The sequence below is a fragment of the Rhinocladiella mackenziei genome (genome assembly GCF_000835555.1).
Source record: "Rhinocladiella mackenziei CBS 650.93 unplaced genomic scaffold supercont1.8, whole genome shotgun sequence".
Classification (NCBI taxonomy): domain Eukaryota; kingdom Fungi; phylum Ascomycota; class Eurotiomycetes; order Chaetothyriales; family Herpotrichiellaceae; genus Rhinocladiella; species Rhinocladiella mackenziei.
This window is the reverse complement of record NW_013550597.1, coordinates 924927-940089: the sequence shown is the minus strand read 5'-3', so window position 1 is coordinate 940089 and position 15163 is coordinate 924927. Positions and strand designations below refer to the sequence as shown.

The following is a 15163-nucleotide window of genomic DNA, read 5'->3' as shown; positions in this document are numbered from 1 at the left end:
ACTTCCCTTATTCCGTACACCACCCCTTGGTCAAGTACACTCGATATTATTGGTTCAAATCCTCCAACATTGCTCTGATTGGCTGTGACAATCGCACCCCGTGTTGCGACCGTCATTTGCTAGCAACAAGGATGCTATGAGAAATAGGGCTTTCCAAAAGCGGCCCAATTCGGCGGCAAATTTCCCTGCAACTTGCGTTGGGCTGGTTCTCTGCGAGTGATGCACCTTAGGCACCTTTCAATATTTTCTCAGCCGGAAATATGTCTGTTGAGGCCATTTCGCCACAGACTTGCGAACTAGTTACATCCAGAATCTCCCCCCTGGAAGTCACACCACTACGGTCCGAGCTATTAAGTTACAAGACTATGTGCCGGTTCAGAATTCTTTCTCGGTCTATGACTTACCTATATATCTTATAAGCCCAGCGTCTGTCAATCCTGGTCTATCATAGAGTCATTATCACATAAACGATAGCTAACTCTCCGCACACCGGTTCAAGCTGACATCATGTATTATTCTAGTGGAAATTATGAAGCTTTTGCTCGCCCACGCAAGCCGAAAGATGTTGACCAAAAGACCGCCTGGTTCGTCGGTTCCGGTCTTGCGTCGATGGCCGGCGCAGCCTTCCTTTTACGAGATGCCCAAATGCCTGGGGAAAACATCACTATCCTCGAAGAACTCGAGGTGCCTGGAGGGGCACTTGACGGTCTGAAGGTGCCCGAAAAAGGCTTCATCATTCGTGGGGGCCGAGAGATGGAGGACCACTTTGAATGTCTTTGGGACCTCTTCCGCTCCATCCCCTCCTTGGAAATCGAGGGCGCCTCGGTGCTGGACGAGTTCTACTGGCTGAATAAAGATGACCCCAATTTCTCTTTGCAGCGTGCCACTGTTCGAAGAGGCCAAGACGCCCATACCGACGGCCTGTTCGGCTTGAGTCACCAGGCACAAAAAGACATCACCAAAGTGTTTCTTGCAACCCGCAAAGAAATGGAGGGAAAGCGCATCAACGAAGTCTTTGGCAAAGATTTCCTAGAGAGCAACTTCTGGCTCTATTGGCGAACTATGTTTGCATTCCAGGAATGGCATTCCGCACTGGAGATGAAGCTTTATCTCCACCGCTTTATCCATCATATCGGAGGTCTTCCTGATTTGAGTTGCCTCAAATTCACCAAGTATAATCAATATGAGTCGCTGGTCCTACCTCTGCATAAGTGGTTGTTAGAGCACGGTGTCAATTTCTCTTATTCCACCAAGGTTCTAGATGTCGACTTCTCACTGGACGATGATAAGAAGCAAGCGACGCGAATCCACTGGATCAAGGGTGGGAAAGTGGGAGGTGTCAATCTCAGTCCTGATGACATGGTGTTCATGACGATAGGATCTCTGACCGAGAACTCGGACGCCGGCGACCATCACACAGCGGCCAAACTGGATGAAGGTCCGGCGCCAGCTTGGGACTTGTGGAGGCGTATAGCCGCAAAGGACTGTTCCTTCGGCAGACCCGACGTGTTTGGAGCGCATATCTCTGAGTCGAAGTGGCAATCCGCCACCATCACGACTTTGGACAAACACATTCCTGATTATATCTCGAACGTCTGCAAACGTGACCCCTTCAGTGGCAAAGTCGTCACCGGCGGCGTTGTGACAGTCAAGGACTCGAAATGGCTTTTGAGCTGGACTGTCAATCGGCAGCCTCATTTCAAGAACCAGCCACGCGACCAGATTGTGGTATGGCTCTATTCTCTCTTCGTCGATGTGCCGGGAGACTTCGTCAATAAAGCCATGCAAGACTGTACCGGAGAAGAGATCACCCAAGAGTGGTTATATCACCTTGGTGTACCGATCGAAAAAATCCCCCAATTAGCTGCCGACAGCGCTCGTTGTGTACCGGTTATGATGCCTTATGTGACCTCATTCTTCATGCCTCGGCAAGCTGGCGATCGGCCACCAGTTGTACCACAGGATGCCGTCAACTTTGCGTTCATCGGCCAATTCGCCGAATCGGGGCGCGACTGTATCTTCACCACAGAATATTCTGTACGTACCTCAATGGAGGCAGTCTACCAGCTCCTTCAAGTTGACCGTGGCGTCCCCGAAGTGTTCCACTCTACGTACGATGTTCGTAAACTGCTCGCTGCCATTAGTCGACTTCGCGACGGGAGAGAGCTTGACGCAAGTCTCCCGGGATTTCTGCGTCAATGGATATTGGAAAAGTGCGAGGAGAACGAAGTGGGTCAACTCCTGTATACCAATAATCTAGTCTAGTCCTCGGAGCGGAATCATAATGATATGAAGACGTAGGTGTGAGGTAATATTACATTGACTAATCGCGCATTGAGGAGGTATGAAAGCAACATGTTCCTTGAAGGCAATTCGAGAAACCAGCCATGTGTGGTGACATATAGAGTCGGTCCTTATACTTTTCGATAAAGCGGCGAAAGATCGACTGACTTATTCAGAAGGGGCTTGGCCCGGCCGGCCGTTTTACCATCCATTGAAACTGAACGTCCCTTAGAAGCTGTGCTTCCCGTGACCATGCAACTTCAACACCTCTCCCTAGGGATAGAAATCACGGTGATGTGAACGAGACTCAGCGAGGGCAACCTGCCCCTCTTCTTTCCCGAGCATGCAGCCTGGTCTGTCCGACGAGAATAGTCGTCGCGAAAACGGCAGAAAATGTCTATCAAAGCCATTTTCTACAGTAAATTCGATCCTCATGAGGGTGCATGATCTCTATCTCCTTCAAGCAGCACGGGGGAGTCTAACTGAGTTGTAGGTCCCAAGATCGTTCATCAAGTGCCCGAAGACTCAGTCTTGACCACAACCGATCTGCCTGCATCAAATGGCATTGTTTCATCGACTCCCCTCCTTTCATTTTCGACAATATCGCGCTTTGTCATTCCACGTCAATCACTCTGTGGAAACCTGATTTCACTCTCGCCACCGCCTCTCACGCCGAGCATGCCTCCGACGCTCGTTCTGTCCCATCCAATATGCATAACATCGGATCATTACCCACGCAACCAATTCATCTTCAATTTCGCCCTGGTCCTGGGCGAACCTTCGACGATTGATGTGGCATCTTATAAGTCGGTGGTGAAGAAATTGGCACATCTGATGCGAAGCCTTGAAGAACAATCCAGATTTTTGAGTGACGACACGGCAGCACCGAACTCGGGGAAAATTTACAGTCTCTGCGAAATGCTGATGGAGGACTTGAACAACTATTGTGAATGCATGATACCCATTGACGAATTCAATACGTTGAATATCAAGCTGTTTCCGACATTACCAAACCCAGCAAGTGTGAAGCCATGGCACGTACCATTGTTTACGGTCCGAATTGAAACCATGGTGGACGAGAATTGGGACTTGACCATGCTCCGGATAATTCCATACATCAACGGTGTTAACAGCGTCAAGAGGATCGCCGCTCTGGCAGACGCCGATCTGAAACTCACCAAGAAATGTGTCAAGCATTTGTTATATTACGGATGTGTGTTGTTGCTCGATATATTTAGCTTCCATGCAATCTACGCGCCGACGGCGGAGTTCGCCAATGTGATTGCCAAAGACATCGACATGCAGAGGGAATGCGCAAGGTATGTGAATACGGCATTCGCACCCAGCGCACAAGAAGAAGCCATCATTGACGGCAGCACTGAACGAAGAACAAGCGGATTGACCTCGGTGAATGTTCACGATGACGATATCTGGCCAGTCACCGGCAAAGGCGATCCGGTCGATGGAGTCGGAATCGTACAGCTTTTCGCAAGTTTAAGGCAGGGCCTTACGGTTCGGGAATGGTACGTGCAGAATGCCAATATGCTCGCCAACATCGACATGCGAAGATTTGTGACGTTTGGGGTCATCAAGGGATTTCTCTACCGCGTGCACCGATATGCTATCCGTACTCAAAAGGCAACGGGGCTCCATAATCAGCACAATACGGAAGACACGCAATATCTGACGCGGAGCATGTCCAGTGAACGGCATTTTTCCGAGGAACCTTCACGGCGAAATATGAAACATAATAGCCACGCCAATGGCAAGAACGGTGAGTATGGCCATGACCTGAATGCAAGGATTGCGGAGTTTTTGGATGGAACACATTGTTTTGATGAGATCTGCACGGAGCTGGAGATCAGCGAGAAGGAGTTGACGGAGAGACTGAAGAGTCGGGACATGGGAGAGGTGGTCATCATCTGTCGATAAGACGATCTACAGTGTCGCAAGTTACCTGGGAATTTGGGATGTATACCCTCGTATTCAGGAACCAACGAATATACGTATTCTGGTAGAATACAAAAACTTACTGCATCTTCTATCCCCTACATTCTGTGCTTCGCGCTCAATTGCGCAGATCTGTGTAACAGTCCTTGTTTCCTACTAAGTGAGTCTTTCGACCCTGCCGATTTCCGCTCTCAATAGATAGTACCGTGATCCCCACCTAAGCTAACTTAACTCACTTCCCACACTCCCACCAAATGGCCATCAAGGTAAGGGAAAAAAAAAAAAAAAAAAAAAAAAGAGCAATGAGAGGAGTGGGGTTCGAACCCACGCTTCCTTGCGGAAAGCAGAGTTCAAAATCCAGCCATCTTTGTAACCGATGGACTTAAATCTCTGCAGAGGCCAGTTAATATCTTAAACCCAGGAGGGACCAACTTATGCGTAGGTAGGTGGTGAGACTTACGCCGCCTTAAACCACTGAGAAAACAGGTCAACAAAGAGAGAAGACAGACGGTGGATGGAGGATTATTTACCTCGGCCATCCTCCCTGCAGAAATTCAGTAAGTTTCGGGCCTGGAAAATATATAAAGAAACAATATTGAGAGGGACGACAAAGAAAGGAAATAGGTGGTGATTGCGGGGTTGATTGGCCGCTAAAGGGCAGGGATGGAATGGAATAAATGAAACGCACCGATTGATCACTAACAGAAGACGGAAAGCTCACGAATGATAAATCGGGACAGATATATGACTTTGCATATTACGAAAGACTATCTCTGGAATGGCATTCGAAGATGAGATAACCACGCCTAAAAGATCCTACTTTGCTAACGGTCCTAATCTTTGTCCACAGCCTCGTGATGTGCATGTGGAATCCTGATGTCAACTGAACAGTATCAAAGTCTGGATGTCCGAGTCCACCCATCCTCAAACGTAACATAAAGAGGGCCCAAACTCAATCTAGAGCGGATATGTATCTTTCGTTCTCAGCCCGCAACATCTTCTACCTCCTTCGTCCCGTTGACCCCAACTTTACCCTCACGTCTCTCGTCGACAACCTTCTCCTGTTGTTCTTGTTCTTCCTCCGCGAACAACGCATTAATCGCCTTTACCGTGGTATTCCCACCACTAAACACCACCCCAACATCCCAATACCCCTTCTCCAACCCCATCTGCCTCTGCGCCACCATCTGTCGAAACTCCCTATTAAACAACACCACCGCCAGCGGCACACACCCGCTCGGCTCAACCACGATCTTCAGCCGCTCCAAAACCAGACGCATAGTCCATTTGATTTGCTGCTCTGTAACGGCATATATCCCTTCAAGCTTCTTCCGATCCGAGATAATAGACCAATTGATCACACCCACAGGAGTGCGCAATCCGTCGGCGATAGTGAGTGATTTGACATGCTCAATACGCTTACCTTCACGCAGACCTCTTCTTGCGTCATCAGCACCTTCAAAACTCGGCTCGGCCCCAAAGACAAGCGTGCCAGGCTTATCGGCGAACCAGGTCGCGATGCCACCTAGCAGGCCGCCTCCGCCGATGGGCGTGATGACGGCGTCAAATCCGCTGGTCTTGCCGCCCCTGCTGCAATGCTCTTCGAGGAATTGCGCCTCCATTTCCAGACCCGCGGTGCCTTGGCCGAGGATGATGTCGGGGTGGTCGTAGGGCGGGACGAAGATAGCGCCTTTGTCGGCGATCACGTCCTGAACTACGGCCTCGCGCTCCTGCGACGTAGAGCCGCTAAAGATTACGTTGGAGGTGTATAGGCGTGTACCCGCGATTTTGGACGGGGCACTGATCTTCGGCATGACGATGTAGCTGGGTATGGAGAACGTGGAAGCTGCGAGGGCGAGAGCTTGTGCATGGTTTCCTAGGCCGATGTCAGATTATCACAATGGTTGGTATGCTCATTGTTCTATCAAAAGCCGTGGCGGATAAAAGAAGAAAAAGAAGAAAGAAGGAAAGAAGGGGGGAGGATACGACGATTCCGCTCTGCACACGAACTGATGTGAATTTATGGCTATACTCACCACTACTGTGCGTCACAACGCCTCGCCTCCTGACCTCCTCCAAGCCCATTTCTTCTATCAGTCTCATAACCGCATGAAACGCCCCTCGGGCCTTGAATGCGCCGATTTCCTGGAAATTCTCACATTTGAAATGCAGTTTAACCTTTGGCGTGGGGTCTAAATCTCGACTGCCGCCGCTGTTCGTCTCACTTCCGGCAGAATCGAATGTAGGGGGATTGTCGGAGAGAAATGCTGTGGGGTCAAGTGATGAGGCTATCGCATCGAGGCTTTTGCTTGTTAAAAGTGGTGTTTTATGGATGTATGGTGAGATCTTGGAGTATGCGGTAGTAATCGAAGACGGAATCAATGGTGGACATGTAGATGGGTCGGCCATAGCGCGGGCGATGTTTTGGACTGCGATTCTGGAGAAACTTTGGTAGGGCTGCTCTGTGGTCCGTAACTTTTTGGAGACGGCGTGATTAACCGGTGTCCGTTGCGCAGTATATGTAGAAAAATGTGCGGGAGTCAGTAAATACAATCAAGAAAGGAAAAGATTCAAAGAGACGACATGGAATCACGAGATCATCAGTAAACAACAAAGATGAACATGAAGGGACACCCAAACAGAGTCAGAAGATATCGAATGACGAGACCAAGAAGTTGGCGAATTAGATAATCGTGCACAACTCCGAAGTCGGCAATTGGTTGTGAAAAATATGGAGTAAGCACGGGTTCATCTCCTTTTTGATAGACGTATGACATGGCATCGCTGCAAGATTCATTTTTACCAACCGAAGATCCCCTGTTTGATACAAGATCAACTTTTGGAAACGCCTTGACATATATATCTCTCTCAAGCCGCAGTTTACTGGTTCTCGGGTCGCAGAGAACTGTTATACACGTCAGTAAATGGCTTGTCTTGCTAAGCTTGGATGAACTTACCGAACAGCCTTGCCGGCACGCCAGATTTCCAAGTTGCGGATATCCTCCATCTCCTTCTCATACTTCTCTCTGTAATCAGGTTGACTGTTGTATTCCAAGCTGCGCTTGGTTTCTTTGCCATCTTTCACGCTGTCGTAGAGCTCGTTGAAAACAGGTTTGAGGGTATCTTTGAATTTGCTGGACCAGTCGATGGCACCACGACGAGCAGTGGTGGAGCAAGCAGCATACATCCAATCCATACCATTGGCACCAATGAGGGGGTAGAGGGACTGGGTGGCTTCTTCGACGGTTTCGTTGAAAGCCTCCGATGGGGAATGGCCACGTTCTCGGAGAACCTCATATTGAGCGAGAAACATACCGTGAATACCGCCCATCAAGCATCCTCTCTCACCATAGAGGTCAGAGTAGACTTCCTTCTCGAAGGTGGTCTTGTAGAGGTATCCACTTCCCACAGCGACACCCAAAGCGATAGCCTTCTCTTCAGCTTTTCCAGTGACATCTTGGTAAACGGCGATCGACGAGTTGATACCGCGACCCTCACGGAATAGGGACCGGACAGTTCGACCTGAACCTTTGGGGGCAACGAGGATGACATCAATGTCTTTGGGGACATCCACCTTCGTCAAGTCTTTGAAGACCGGAGAGAATCCATGGGAGAAGTAAAGAGTCTGTCCGCCGTCAGCAAAAATGCTTTTTAGCAGTAGCAGTGATCAATCCATACCTTGCCCTTTGTCAATTGAGGTTTGATTGCTGGCCAGGTCTCACTCTGAGCCGCATCACTGAGCAAGTTCATGATGATGGAACCTCGAGCGATAGCTTCATCCACCTCGAATAGGGTTTTCCCAGGAATCCAACCATCTTGTTCTGCTTCTTTCCAAGAGGCGCCGTTCTTCCGGACACCAATGATGACATTCAAGCCATTGTCACGAAGGTTGAGACCTTGACCGTGGCCCTGTGAACCGTATCCGATGAGAGCAAGGGTATCATTCTTGAAGTAATCCTAGGATATGGTCAGGGAGGATCGATGAGCATATTGGGAGGTTGGAGTCAACATACAAGAAGTTTCTCTCGAGGCCAATCCTCTCGTTCTGCTCAATGGATCAGCAATGTGCAGCAGATGCGACTATTTAGATTGCGCACCGTAGACGGTTTCTTTGGTGCCAGCGAAGTCGATTGTCTTGACACCTCTTGTTTGCTGCTGCTGAGAGGGAGCCGTGAATGCAGTGCGCCGAGTTGCTGCGACGACTGGTCTGGTTGCAAGAGCAGACACAACTGAACGTTTCTGAAGAGAGGGTGCACTGATTTTTTGCTTCGAAGCGGTGCGCAGCGTCCTGACAAAGTTCTTCGAGGCCATGATGTCCCAAGTATCCGACTGTGAAAAAGAAAATCAGAAATTCGAAAATCTGAGTCCAAGAAGAGTCTGGGGAAATGTTTGTACTTCGGCGAGGACTAATTAGCACTAGTTACAAGTAGTCACTGGGAGTTCTGGTTGGGCTGGGAGCACCAAGCAACGAAGGGCACCCCTGCCTCCGACAACGGCGAAAGCCTTCGGAGATGCTTTAGTCTCCCCGATCCCACCCTTTTTGGCAGTACTGGGCCTGTCTCTGGATCCTTTGCCTCCGTGAAAACCTCCGTATGGAGACCCATTGTCAACATGGGTTGTCTTCATGACGCTTTTCAAAGCCTCACAGCGATCCAAATGGCCATATCGAGCGGGAACAGAGAAAATCTTTCGCTAGGAATACCCATATGAAAGCGCGCCTCTACCAAACACTCCCCTTCCCTCCTTTCCAACACCCATCTCTGCAATGCTTGAAACCCTCAATGTACATGTCCAAAGTGTCTCGTTCCAGTCATGTTCATCGTCCCTCTAAGTTCGGGTATCGTGGATATCATCGCAAGACTCGGTCATAGGTTTGGCCTCTAACCGCGCCGCCGCCCATTGCCGTTCTCGCATTTCGTCTGAATCCTTCTCGGTTGTTTCTGAGATCCTCTGCAGCTTCTTTGTTGAGCGGATCAGATGCATTGGGTTCGAGGAAGAGGAACTGATAATATGTCAGCAATCTGGAGCAAATTATCTACTCTTTCTCAATTACTTACCTGCATGCCGACAATCACGGCGTTCAGATTCAACACAGGTTTCCAATCTTCTCGGAGGATGTTCAAGCAGACATTACCCTCCAGATCGATATTGGGGTGGTAGATCTTCTGAGTGCATTTAACTTTGGGCGGATCGTGGGGGAAGTTCTGGTTGATAGCAAAGTTGAAGACGAAGCTTCCTCCCTTGTACATGCCCTCGTCTGGTTCGATCGTGAGCGTGAAATTGAGGATATCGTCAGGATTTGGAAACGTCGTCTTCATGGTGGACCCAAGAGATAGTTCACTGAGATCTGATGATATCAGCATCTTCCGCCAACGTGTCCTTATATCTGACATACCCTTTTGAACACGGAGTTGGGCAGCCGTGACCTTCTTCTTTTTCTGAGTTGTCCCCTGCGCTTGCTCATCTTTTTGCTGCTGTTGTTTCTGGATATCATCATCAGAACAGTGTCCATGACTGCGTGACTTGATTCCTCCTACCATAGACCATATCTTCATCATCTTGACGGCCGGTTACCGCCACGGAGGCAATGAGCTCTATTGTAGAGGGGTTATTGGAGAGCGGCAAGTCAAAATTTTGTACGTTCTTCGGAAGTGCCAGATGCTAGGATATTCGAGGTCGAGGTGTATATTTTATTTCGGAGAAGTCAAGCGGATATACGCTTCGTTAATGTTTAATGAGTGAAAGGCAGAAGTGGGTGCGCAGCCTGAATCACTTGTTTGCTGGTGTCCCTTTTTCCCCCAAAATACTCCTCGCAGCTCAGCTAACGGCAAAATGATCAAACTAGGTAATCGCAAACGCAAAGCGCCGCAACATAAACCGTTCGAATCGCAGGAGGGTCGAAGGGATATCATCAAACGGCGGCAAAAGATCATTTAGCGAGTCGGCCCAAAGGTGCGAAGCGAGTTATCGGCCAAGTCACCTTGCCGCCCCCACATGACGCAAGGCCGAAAGGGGTGCCTCAATACCAATTACCTTTGGTCTAGGGTAATGGGATTCGACTACGGTGTGATGAATTCGAAACCGCCATACAGGGTATTTTTACGGCAATCTACAATGTTGAATCCCAAACTTGCTCAGTTGATTGATGCTGATTATTGACCCTTAGTACGCAGCTTCTGTTGCAAATTCTGATAAGCCAATACAATTTTTGTTTGGGACTCGATCCATGGATATGCCCGGAGACTCCATTTTTGAATTCGACCATTGGCCCCAACCGACGCTATGCAGTTTCATGAACCTATGATAACACCTTTATCGTCTGTTGAAACAGCACAACAAACCAGTCCTTCCGAGGAACCAACAACATCCGATGAATCGGATCAAGGACAATGCCGCCGTGGTCCACAGGAGAGTCTGGAAAAATCGGTTGCTTCTCGTGGTTGCTTGGGACTGTTAAGTATGTTAGCAAGGCCCAAAGATATGGTCACCCCGCGGAGGAGGAGGAGGAGGAGGAAGATTCTTACCGTGAATCCAAAGTTATCCAGGCTATCACTAGTAATAACAACAGCAAGCAAAGCATTCGAGAAGATCCAAGTGGCCACCAATCGAGTTCGGAAGTTCTTGTACGAGTCTTCCAAAGTCTTTTCTTCCTTTTCCACCGGTGGCTTGAAGGGGGCCAATGCGCGTCTTACAGTGGCTTCAAACTGACTGTCAATATCGGCCTGTGGTCTGTCCACTTCTTCAATAACAGCTGTCTTGCCCTTCTCATCTTTCTTTGTTTGTGCTGAAGGCAAGACATCTGCCTTGTCAGATCCCTTGGTACCCCAAGAGACATCATGCCAATTGCTGAAAGCATATATCATCAGAATGTTGACGAAAGACGGCATGAGAAGCAGATACTGAGCGAATGAGGTGAACATATGCCATGGGTCCATGTACAAGAATGATGCCACAAAGTACAGACCGAAAGTGGCGGCCAGAGCGATGATGACGATACCAGGTCCCGTCGAAGCAAAGAAAGACTTGACGAATTCATTGGCGCCTTCATTGGTGACGATGTCCGTTCCATCTTCACTTGTGAATGCCCGTACAACCAGGTACATAGACAGAACAATGACATATAGCTGGATGATGGCGAAGACAGCGAATGAGATGATGTAAGCAATCTTCGAACCTTTGGGACGATTTCCCAAGGCTAAGATGAACTGCAACAAAAGGAACGCCAAGTAGGTATATTGCAGAATGGTATTAATGATTGGAGTCGCATCATTGCCGAAGGGGAAAGCCTGATTGTCGTTGTTTTCGCTCGGTTGGCCGACAAGATCCATCAGAATCTTGGTGGTGAGCCAGAATGCTGCAAGTGAGAACCAGGAAAGAACAACCGAGACGATGTTGTAGATCATCTGGATGTGGAAGAAAATCATGCGAATAATGCTGTGGCCCGATTTGTACATGCGTGAGAAATGCATGAGGGAATAGATGGAAGCGGCGAAGGAACCGTTGAGCCAACGTCGACGTTGGCCGATGAATTCAGGGGCACCTTCCGGCACATCCGTTTCAGCTTTCGAGGCCTTGACGTAGGTAAGATGCCATTTAGACCCGGCTTTGGCGACCAATTCAAAACACAAGATACGGTCTTCGGCCAAAAACATATTCTTCTTGAAAATGTTCATGCCTTCGATACCCTTCTTACCCAATCTCTTAGATAGAGTGTGGTCACCATGGAAGTATTGCTCGAGCGGGCGGCCCATGATAGCGCGGAAGCGATACGCGGAGAATGCACCGGGCAAAACACTGACGTATCCGAACGAGCTTTCCAAAGGTTTGTCCAAGATGTTACTGATCTTGTATTCGAAGTTTTGAGCGGCCACCAGGGGATTCAGAAGCTTCTTCCCGATGATTTTACCGCCCAGCATGGCGTGGATTTCACCACAAGCACCTCCAAGATCCTTGTCGTTGTAGAAAGCTTCCCATAGAGCCATCAAAGACTTGGATCCTGGCTTGGTTCCGGCATCAAGCAAGACACACACTTCCGGGTTGAGGATGCGCCCGAATCCATTGAACAGCCATCGATGGGAGTTGATTTTCTTGCTGTTCTTTTGCTTCAAACAGAAAATCATCTGTACGGGGGGCAATGAGGTTGCATCGTCTCCAGTCGGTCGAATTAATTGTTGATTAGAAGTAACAGAGAGTTGTGTCGTGTACTCGAAGATATGAACTACGGTTTCTTTCCCATCCACATCCTTCTTCATGACTCCGTCTTGATACACACCGATAGTAGCCAAGACGTCAAGGGTATTCTTGTCGCAAGGGTCGATTCCGTCAAAAACGAGGCAAACGACAATCTTTTGCCAGGCCGGTCCACCCTTGTTCCAGAACTCGGACTTTTTCAGGTTGACAATGTCGCGGATGTTCTGCATGACGCCATGCAGAGTGCGGGCGGTCAAAACCTTGTCTTCGTTGTAGTAGGTGATGGCAATCAGCAACTCAGTATGTCGATTATACATGGCCGGGCGCAAGTTGTACCCATTCTTCAATGTGAAATCATCGGGATCACAAGTGGCTGCCGTGTATCGCATGTGTGTGAACTCCTCGCTGCCCCCTTCCAGATCATTTCGATATTTTGCTTGAATAGCATTTTGAATGGCGCTGGGGACAGGATAGTCGATACTGAGGACGCTTCCTTGGACCAGTTTGACTTTTCGGGTCGCGTATCGTTTGATTGAACCAAGACCGGGAGCCTGTCGCTCTCTCCATGCTTCAGTAGAACTGCTCCTGTCGTTTGGGTCGAGTGGACCGGGAGTGGGAAAGCCCGCTTGGGAATTCGTGAGACCATAGCCTGGTTGTTGGCTATAGACTTGGTTGTATTGTGTATTGTAACCCGTGGTCGGGACTTTCGACACATCTCCTCCGACATATGTCTCATTCAATGTATAGACCGACTCTTGTCCCGGTGTTAGCGGTCGAGAGTGAGGATCTTCATATTGAGATTGATATGCGGAATTTTGATGTAGTAAAGAATGTTCGGCTTCATCGTCTGAATGGTGACCGGTGGGTCGGTAATTCTGCCAGATGTCAGGTTTTGTTTTGCGCTTTAGATCCTCATCACATACATTTCCAGGAGGAATGTCATGAAGTTGATGACTATTCTCATAGCCACCAGGGTACTTGTTCGCCATGCCGTTCGACTTGTCCAAATACACAGTCGAAGACCGGATAGGCCCTGAATGCGGTGGCAAAGATGCTATGCCTCAGTCGATAGGACGAAGTTGCCAAAGGGGGAGAGAGGGATGGGAAAATGATGACAAGCCTCCAGGGCTGGTAATATGATGTGACGCTGCTGGTAGTAGTGAGAGTCAGAGCTGGGTGGTTGCTGGAATGAAGGATTGGGACTGAGGTGATACGAATGCGGAGGTAAAGGAGAATGATTTTTACGCAACGAACAAAGAAAAAAAAAAAAAAAAAAGTTAAGAATCGAGCAGTTGTTAATTGTAACCAAGGTTCACGGATTTTGGACCGAAGACCAAGGAAGCGAGAGACAGCGATGTTTCAAGTGTCTTGCCACTGGTTGAGCGCAGTCTGCAGGATAAAATCCCCTGAAGACCGCCGAGCTGACCAGATGGGCTCGGAGAACTGCTGACGACAGCGGTCGCTAGCCGCTCACACCAATGGAATGAGCCAGGGCATCGCTATCCTGAGTACTACTCTCGTGTGCAAAGAGCCAGGCTGTGCAGGTGAGAATTACGGTTGGACCCCAGTGCTGGTGCTGGTTCGTCTCTTTTCTTAGGGGAGTCAATTGAGCTGCTCAGCAACAGGGGAGCCGAAGTGTCTGTCTTTCGCCCCCTGCAACAAATTCCTGTTCTGGGCCTTGTCGGGTGGGTCCTACTGTCGCTGCTAAGTTGACTACATTTTCGAGAAGACGATGTACGCAATTCCGATGGCACGGAGATCTCTTCTCGATCTTAACGAAAACCGGCTCTGAGTATTTTTTTTCTTTCATGGGGATGAAACACTGTAACGAACCCTGAAATGGGGTTTGGTGGCTACGCCCGGTCCCGTGGTGGCTTTGCATATTTGATGCGGGCCATTTTTGTGGAAGTACCTTGTGCACCATACAGGACCTTTGGAACTAGCGGACGCCTGATCGGCCTGAGGCTAACAATACAGGGCTTCGGATTGTCTAAGTGGTTTCAGCAGCCAGATTTGGTTGCATCCTCCCCGCAATAGCAGGAAACATGTCATCCACCTATTTAATAGGGCTGTGAGACAGACGGTAAGTATGTCCTCTGATGTACTTCTCCTTCCAGCGTATGTTCGAGCGCCGATCAAGTCCGACTCGGGGCATAGTCACGTCAAACATGCATTCCAGCTGATGAGCTTTGACCATTTCCTCTTTGCTCACGCTACAAGCTAAGAAACAGACAACATGCCGTGTTGGCGGTGCAGACTCTACGCCACAAGTAGAGATCCTCAATTCTATGTTCATCAGCATCCGAAACACTAGGAACATCTGACTTTATATCTCGCAAAGTTCTGCCCCCCTCGTAAAACAGAATTTAGATTCATCTTTTATGAATTGGAAATGGAATTTCTGAGCTGCGATAAAGAAAAGCTGGTTGATGTGGAAGGGTTGCGACGCGCGACGCGCGTCGCACAGTAGTGGGCTGTTAATGTAGATATGGAACTTGACGGGCCTGACAAGAAGCCATTTTTATTTTATATTTCCAGCCATCGTCGCTATTTCTGCAGCTGTCTTCTGATCCCCTCCTGTGTAGAGCAGTCTAGATACCCCATCATATATGAATCTGGCCCATTTTGATCTTTTCTTGCATCGTGGAGGTGGTTGTTCCCTTTGATGAAACGATATCTTCGACCAAGATTTCCTTAGTGTCGAGAGATCAGCTCAGTGATGCGAAACAACATCGACAGA

General features: G+C 48.9%; 6 protein-coding genes across 6 annotated transcripts; 2 read left to right on the top strand and 4 right to left on the bottom strand.

Annotated features, from left to right (window-relative positions):
• Nucleotides 1–507: 507 nt before the first annotated feature.
• Nucleotides 508–2265, top strand: Z518_09949 (uncharacterized protein; the record flags this gene model as incomplete). Its single annotated transcript, XM_013412566.1, has 1 exon — nucleotides 508–2265. One exon carries the CDS (start codon nucleotides 508–510, stop codon nucleotides 2263–2265), a length of 1758 nt encoding a protein of 585 aa, XP_013268020.1.
• Nucleotides 2266–2676: 411 nt separating this feature from the next.
• Z518_09948 (uncharacterized protein) lies at nucleotides 2677–4215 on the top strand (the record flags this gene model as incomplete). Its single annotated transcript, XM_013412565.1, has 2 exons — nucleotides 2677–2722; nucleotides 2777–4215. 2 exons carry the CDS (start codon nucleotides 2677–2679, stop codon nucleotides 4213–4215), a joined length of 1485 nt encoding a protein of 494 aa, XP_013268019.1.
• Nucleotides 4216–5216: 1001 nt separating this feature from the next.
• Z518_09947 (uncharacterized protein) lies at nucleotides 5217–6642 on the bottom strand (the record flags this gene model as incomplete). Its single annotated transcript, XM_013412564.1, has 2 exons — nucleotides 5217–6109; nucleotides 6270–6642. 2 exons carry the CDS (start codon nucleotides 6640–6642, stop codon nucleotides 5217–5219), a joined length of 1266 nt encoding a protein of 421 aa, XP_013268018.1.
• A 471-nt stretch (nucleotides 6643–7113) lies between these two features.
• Z518_09946 (ketol-acid reductoisomerase, mitochondrial) lies at nucleotides 7114–8544 on the bottom strand (the record flags this gene model as incomplete). The annotated part of the gene is made up of 5 exons (XM_013412563.1): nucleotides 7114–7138; nucleotides 7191–7858; nucleotides 7912–8190; nucleotides 8247–8281; nucleotides 8331–8544. The coding sequence occupies 5 exons, from the start codon at nucleotides 8542–8544 to the stop codon at nucleotides 7114–7116; spliced, it is 1221 nt and encodes a 406-aa protein (XP_013268017.1).
• A 538-nt stretch (nucleotides 8545–9082) lies between these two features.
• On the bottom strand, nucleotides 9083–9791 carry Z518_09945 (uncharacterized protein; the record flags this gene model as incomplete). The annotated part of the gene is made up of 3 exons (XM_013412562.1): nucleotides 9083–9235; nucleotides 9291–9580; nucleotides 9629–9791. The coding sequence occupies 3 exons, from the start codon at nucleotides 9789–9791 to the stop codon at nucleotides 9083–9085; spliced, it is 606 nt and encodes a 201-aa protein (XP_013268016.1).
• A 754-nt stretch (nucleotides 9792–10545) lies between these two features.
• On the bottom strand, nucleotides 10546–13412 carry Z518_09944 (chitin synthase 3; the record flags this gene model as incomplete). The annotated part of the gene is made up of 3 exons (XM_013412561.1): nucleotides 10546–10683; nucleotides 10758–13298; nucleotides 13347–13412. 3 exons carry the CDS (start codon nucleotides 13410–13412, stop codon nucleotides 10546–10548), a joined length of 2745 nt encoding a protein of 914 aa, XP_013268015.1.
• Nucleotides 13413–15163: the final 1751 nt, after the last annotated feature.